A 7,408-nucleotide genomic window follows, 5' to 3' on the forward strand; every position below is an offset into this window, starting at 1 on the left:
TCTAAAAAATAAACTTGGCCTAAATCCTACACCCCTTCGGAAAGGCGCAGGAGGCCAAAAGTTGCAAAATTTTGCACAACTAAAAACGTGCGCCGACAGATGTGACGTTTTTACAACACATTGTATAAATGTCCCCCATCATGATTTAGGTTTTCCTTAGTGACACAGTGGTCTGCGCTTTACTATTAGCAACTAAAATTGATCGAACTACTAAACCATATGCTTGATTTAGAGCTAGTATTTTTGTATTTTCTTTCTTTTTTCTCTCTTTCATAATAATATGAATAATTTCAATCTAACTATATGACATACATCAAAGAAAAAGAAAAAAAATACAAAGAAAATGCAATTAATATCACCTAGAAGAACTATGGTATCTCTCAATGGCGCTGTTCTGGAAGGGCACAGGTTAAGAAATAGTTCAGAGGTAACCCTTTAGAGAAGGTATTTGCATTATAAATTGAAGTAAAAAAAAAAATACTTTAAGTATTTCCAAGTTCTGTTTGCATTAACCTATTAGGTGCCAGAGCTGCACCTTAAACTTAAGTGCTCCACATGCCAGTTTTTGTTCAAACCTTTGGTGCTGACGGATGAGCACAGAAGGCTCCTCCATGTCTTGAAGGCCCCTGTGGTTGGAAGGGTCTGGGTTTAATTATTATAAATCCTGCCCAATATTCACCACATTAGGCAGTATGGGCACACAAATAGGTGGCATGGGATATTTATCTACACACATACAAAAAAAAAAAAAATATTCTTAGCCTTGAGACATTCAGGAGAAAATGGGTTAAGGGATTTATGATGTTATCCCAGTTAACATTTAACTAGGGCTTCTGCAGGCTTCCCTGATTTTAAATGCTTATTCTTAAGATCACCATCAGATTTTTCTCCTCTGGAGAGACAAGGATATCGCAGGGCATTCACAAATCTATTATCCACACTGCACTCTACCTGTCCAGTTTTGCAGGTGGAGAAATCATTCCAGGGGCACAGAGGGTTAATGGCAGTCCTGAGCCACAGAGACTACTGTTAGTATGGATGTGTGTCTGTAAATCGTCAGCCTTTGTGTCAACTCCTTATTTCACCTGAGTCAACAAACAATGAAGTGTCAGCCCCTATTCTTTTTCACTGGAAATGGGACTGAAATCATTCTTATTCCCATGGGAAAGCTTTCATTGAAATAAATGAAATATGAATCATTGAAGTTGGAGAAAATAATAGGAATGGCATTTACAATTACTGCTGGTAAGATGGATCTGTTCAGTTTAGTTTGATGTTTTTATTTAGAACATGAAATGGATTTCAATGAGAATGATTCGTTATGAAAATGATAGGAATATTCACCTTATTGTATTCATTTATTATTTTATATAGTTTATTATATCGTTTGTTATATATAAAAACATACATTAAAATTCTGTCATGCTGGATAGTATAAGTATTTGTGATATATAAATATATATATATATATATATATATATATATATATATATATATACACTATCAAGCAAATGAGAGATATTGTACTTGCTTAAACTTTTTATATATATGACAAACAATATATAAATGATATCATAAATATATATGCAGTTTAAATAAATTCACATGGTGCAATGCTGTGGACAATGTAATACTATGTTTTGCATATATATATATATAATGAATAAAAAATATACTGCTTCTGCAAATAATGTATATAAGGTGTAACAGATGTTACTAAACCCCTCACAGCTGAGACCTTCACAATTGCAACAAAAATATGCAAATCTCCTGATGTAAGAGCTGACCTTTCCATTTAATAAATCCTGAATTTGCATCTATTTGCCTTCCCTGGCCGTTCAGTGTGAATGGTGTGCTGGGGCAGATGATGTGTGTTTGCGGTTGATATTTGTGTTCTGCCCTGTGAGAACAGTTACAGAAAGCTCTGCGTCTTCTCCATGGTGGTGGTGCCCTTGTTAGAGAAGGTCTTTTCCCCTGTTCCTAAACAGCTGCCTGCTGAATAAAACTCCCAGGAAAACTCTCTGAGACTTGTAGTGCCACAAACCCCCGATGGACATTAAGCCGTATTAATTCGGCTTCTGCAAAATATGAAAAAGATGAAAAATATGGACGGGTTGGATTTTTAGAGGTAGTGATGCAAACACACGTGTAGGAAATAAAATGCTACTGGCAAACAGGTAATTCAATACGAAACGATTGCATAATACATAATGCAAATTAAATACAATAAAATATAGGTAATAGAATAAAAACAATAATATTTTATAACATAATGCGAATCAAATACAGTAAAATATAGGTAGTAAAATAATAACAATAATAATAATAATAATAATTATTTACACAACTATATATACATATGTACGAATCAGTTTAATTTACCGTTATTATGTATATTGTTTATTTATTATCATTATCAAGTCTATTGTTTAATATTATGATTACACGTTTATAATAAAATACACCTATGTAATATCAAGTGGTTTATTGTTGTTATTAGTATTTTCATCATCATTATTATTATTATTATTACAACTATGTGGTTTATTGTTGTTATTACTCGTATTATATTTTTAATCTTTGCTATTATTGTCATGTTTTATTATAGTTCCGTTTCCACAACCCCCTTTTTTTAATACAAAACTTTCTACATTTCATTGTGATCTGTGCCCAGCCTGAGGTCTTGGGCATGCAGCAGGACTAGGAGGCTGTTCCTCACCTCTCCTCACCATTGGCTTGCTATTAGTCATGGGGTGGGTCACCTGGATACACATCTCTATACCTGGGGCCTCCCTTTTAGAGAACTTTGCTCAGTTTGCTCTCCCATGGGTGCCAGACAGGTGTAGCTCTCTGTGCTGCATGTTTCAAGGTTCTGCCAGCTCATGGAGAGACGTGTGTGAGGAAGGAGGGAGTGAGGGAAGAAGAGGAGGAGAGAGAAGGAAGAGGGAAGTCCCTTCTTCAACGTAAGATCCACATCAGCTCAGCCTGCACTTTCCCAGTTCCCCTCCTGCTGCCATTTGATTTCGGGGACAGAGCAGAGCAGCCTGTCAATCTGCTCATCACCACCACTTCTGGTCACCATCCCAACTGCTGCTACTGCTTCTTCCCACCTCCATTTCTTGGACTAGAGGTCTGAATGTTTCACTTAGGTACTTGGGATCCAGGATGTTAGGAATTGTAAAAATGGAAGGACATGAGACAACAGACTGGAGCAACTACTACCAGGAGACTCAGGAGGTAAGAATGTGATTCCTTATATTTACTGCTAAGACTTATCCACTGACTTGTAGATCAACTTTCCCGACCTTCTAAAAGCACTGGTTCGTGTAGTTTCAGTTTAGGAGCAGATAGGTAGGACCTTGAGGTGGAACCAGTTCCTCTAGTTAATAGCCGCATCTCAAAGTTTGTTCCCTAAAGGGATCCTTTTCAGCAGTGTATAAATTCCCAAAAATTAATGTTCCCTTCAGATTGGACCACCTGGGATATAAGTGAAGCCATTATGTTCCCTTCAGATTGGACCACCTGGAATATTAGAATATATGTCTAGCCATCTGTCAGCCAGGTTCTTCTCTGGTCTTGTAGACGCTAATAGGAGGGCTCTTCTGGCTGACCCTAATCTAAAAGGAAGCAATCATTAAGATCCCATAGTGATCAGCTTTGTAGGTTGATCTATAAACCATAAAGCTGAAAACGTCTACTTCCTTGAGGTACTTTAGAAGAAGTCTTGTCACCCCCTCCTGTACAGGGCATTGGGCTTACAATAGGTTCCCAGTTTTATGCTATGTGATAATTACAATCATCTCATAGATTATACTTGTAAACAGTCTTCAGGTATAATATAATATGAAGGATTTTTGTAGTGGTCAAGTTTGTAGGTTGACAGAAAAACCATAGAAATAAACGCTGAAAACTTCCAATCTGTGTGGTAGTTAAAAAAAAAAAAAGTCTGGTCACCCCTCCTGTACAGGGAATAGGGTTTACAATAGGTTCCCAATTTTATGTTTAGTGATAAACACATTCATGGCACAGACTATACCCAACATCCCATTGTGATCAGTCTTCGGGTATAATATAATTTAGTGGATTTGCTATAGGAGCCATGATGGTGACAGGCTTAGAAAGAGCTGGAGACACAATAAGGACCATCACAAAATATCAACCTTTTTTTAGGAGAATCTTCAGGCCCATATGGATTTACTCTTTAAAGTTCTGACCATATTTAAAAATGGCAGTAGTAATAATAATAGTTATTATTATTATTACTACATTTTGCATCCTCCACTGAAACTTTAGAACTTTCATGAATGTGCCCAGAATTACTGAGCACAATCTCAATGGCTTCTCCTGTAAGGGGAGCCGGATAATTAACCCTAATGATAACAATTCATTGTTACCTATACCTGATCTTCAACCCAAAACCTTATAGTTTATGGTAAGTGAAACACAATAGGATATTCAATGTAACTCCAGCATGGAACAATGTCTAATGAACATTTATCTGGAGTCAGAAGATTACATTGTATACCTGTGAATTAGCTAACAATGAGACATTCAATGTATAGAGGTGAAAACACACAAGGAAGGTGAATGGATAATCTTTACCAGACAGGATGATAATGGGCAACTGGGGTGGTCAGGTCATTAGTAATAGAAACTTAATTTTTCCATAAGGGCCACCTATTATTTCATTGTATTGTCTTCTACATACATTTAGATGCTGGATACATAGAGAGTACAGGAGTAAATATATTATCCATAAAATGAAACAAAGACTAATAATTCTATATATATATATATATATATATATATATATATATTCTTCATAATCATAGTAGTAATAATAACACAAAAGAAGGATTTTCTTCTTTCTGGTCATAAACATTTAACTGTGTTTTTGACACTAAATTATTTGATATAGGGGTAGAGGTAAAACTGAGTCTTTTGGTTATTTATGAGGGGTGACAATATAAGTATCAGAGTTATAAATACTTAAAAAATGATTTATGCTGGAAATGGTAACACCAGGTATCTTGTAAAACGGTAACAACAGGTTGCAAGATGGCAACACCAGGTATCTTAAAGATGGTAACACCAGGTGTCTTTAGCCAGTGGATACGATGTATTAGGACTCCTGGATAAAGTGCACTGATAATAATATATTGATGGTTTACTACATTTTGACATGTTCTGACTGCTTTTCTTGCTGTATTCCCAGGCTTATTCTTCAGTCCCGGTTAACAACATGACTCAAGGATTGGCGCCTATGAACACTTACATGACCATGAATAACATGAGCTCTAGCAACAACATGACACCGGGATCTTTTAACATGTCATATGCCAACTCGGGGCTAGCACCAGGCTTGAGTCCCAGTGGCATGTCTGGAATGGGTGCTGGATCTTCCTCCGCTATGAATGGCATGGGATCTGGAGTGCCAACAATGGGCACCGCTCTCAGCCCTACCAGTATGAATGCAATGTCGGCCCAGCAAGCCTCCATGAACAGCCTTAGCCCTTATTCCAGCATGAACTCAGGCATGAGCCCCATGGCTTATGCCCCTTCCAACATAAACAGGACCAGAGACACTAAAACTTTCCGAAGAAGTTACCCCCATGCTAAGCCACCCTACTCCTACATCTCATTAATCACCATGGCCATTCAGCAGGCCCCCAGCAAAATGCTGACCCTCAGTGAGATCTACCAGTGGATCATGGACCTCTTCCCTTACTACAGGCAGAACCAGCAGAGGTGGCAGAACTCCATCAGGCACTCACTGTCTTTTAATGATTGCTTCGTTAAGGTGGCCAGGTCCCCAGATAAACCTGGTAAAGGCTCCTACTGGACTCTTCACCCGGACTCTGGGAACATGTTTGAGAATGGCTGCTATCTCCGTAGGCAGAAGAGGTTTAAATGCGAGAAGCAGCAGGGTGGCAAAGGGGGGCAAGATGGCAGGAAGGACCAGTCTGGTTCTTCATCTCCTTTACATCGGGTGCATGGTAAGTCCAGCCAGATGGACAGCAATTCTTCCATGTCTAACCCATCCAGCAGTCCACAGTCCTTGGACCACGGTGGTTCTAATGGAGATATGAAGCCGCAGGTAGCAGGTGGTCCATCACCTTTACCCTCTCACACAACTCATTCTTTAGTCCATGAGTCCCACCTCCACCTCAAAGGAGACCCCCATTACTCCTTCAATCACCCCTTCTCCATCAACAACCTGATGTCTTCTTCTGAACAACAGCACAAACTGGACTACAAAGCCTATGAGCAGGCCCTGCAGCAGTATTCCTATGGTGGGGGCCTGCCAGGCATGTCACTTGGCAGTAATATGTCTGGAAGAGGGAGTATAGAACCTTCAGCACTGGAGCCAACATACTATCAAGGGGTCTACTCCAGGCCAGTCCTTAATACATCCTAATCGCCCCTGACTGGGATGGAAACACCATCCCACCACCACCTTTGTAGAACTGTTCTGAGACTGTTACTCTATTAACCTATTGCTTCACAAGAATTATTATGAGAAAGAGAAGAACTGCAGTTTTTGGAGATCTGTCCATGTAATATAAAGCACAGAGGTCAACTAAGCTGCCACTGGGTGTATTTAAAGAAACTGTCTATCCTGTATATATTGCTAAATGTCTATCGGTTTCTAGACAAGTTTACATACTGAGGGTTGTAATAATTGGAAAAGAAAAAGAAATCACATTATGGTTTTCTATATATATATAGTTACTCCAAAATTGTGAAGGACATTTGTGCTGTGAAAAAAGTTACATTTCTACTTTGCTTCAGGTCTGTGTTACTTGGGTGACCTTGCCTTGGATTTCATTTTGTTACTGGGAAGAATAACTGGATATTGAGGCTATGCTATGCTGGTTTTAAGCCTGGCAGTAAAACGTCCCACTGATGGTTTAGCTTTGCTAGAAATGATTTTTTCTCCTTTTATTGTATTTGTTTGCATTTTATTTCTTATAGTGTTATATATAATAAAAAAAAAACATAGGTCACTTCATGAGCAAACAAGAGTCTACTGGGGTCACCCCACGCCCTACCTAGCTGTTCCTATACAATACATACAGATTTTTATAGCCCCCCCCCCCCCCCCCAAGGGAGTGGGACAAGTGAGAGCAGGGGGTCTTTTCTTTATTGTTTTTACTGGGTTCTTTTTTTTATGGAGATGATTATTCGTTCCCCCCCCCCCGGATATTCGTAATTTATTGCATGTATTCCTCCTCCCCACACCCGCTTTGGTTTTCTTATGAAATGGTTTAAATAATGGTTCAATAAAAAATAAAAATAAGCAAATTGTTCAAAATAAGTTTAATTTTATAAATGGAATTGTAATTAAAATATTTTGATTTTTAAAAAGCAAAAACAAAACAAAAAAATAAATAAATAAAAGAAAGAT

At 38.1% G+C, this 7,408-nt stretch overlaps 1 protein-coding gene across 1 annotated transcript; it reads left to right on the plus strand.

The window, feature by feature from the left end:
* The first annotated feature begins 2,798 nt into the window (after positions 1-2,798).
* On the plus strand, positions 2,799-7,030 carry FOXA1 (forkhead box A1). Its single transcript, XM_040411989.1, has 2 exons — positions 2,799-3,237; positions 5,216-7,030. The coding sequence occupies exons 1-2, from the start codon at positions 3,166-3,168 to the stop codon at positions 6,416-6,418; spliced, it is 1,275 nt and encodes a 424-aa protein (XP_040267923.1). The 5' UTR covers positions 2,799-3,165; the 3' UTR covers positions 6,419-7,030.
* Positions 7,031-7,408: the final 378 nt, after the last annotated feature.

The sequence above is a fragment of the Bufo bufo genome, chromosome 11 (genome assembly GCF_905171765.1).
Source record: "Bufo bufo chromosome 11, aBufBuf1.1, whole genome shotgun sequence".
NCBI classification, from domain to species: domain Eukaryota; kingdom Metazoa; phylum Chordata; class Amphibia; order Anura; family Bufonidae; genus Bufo; species Bufo bufo.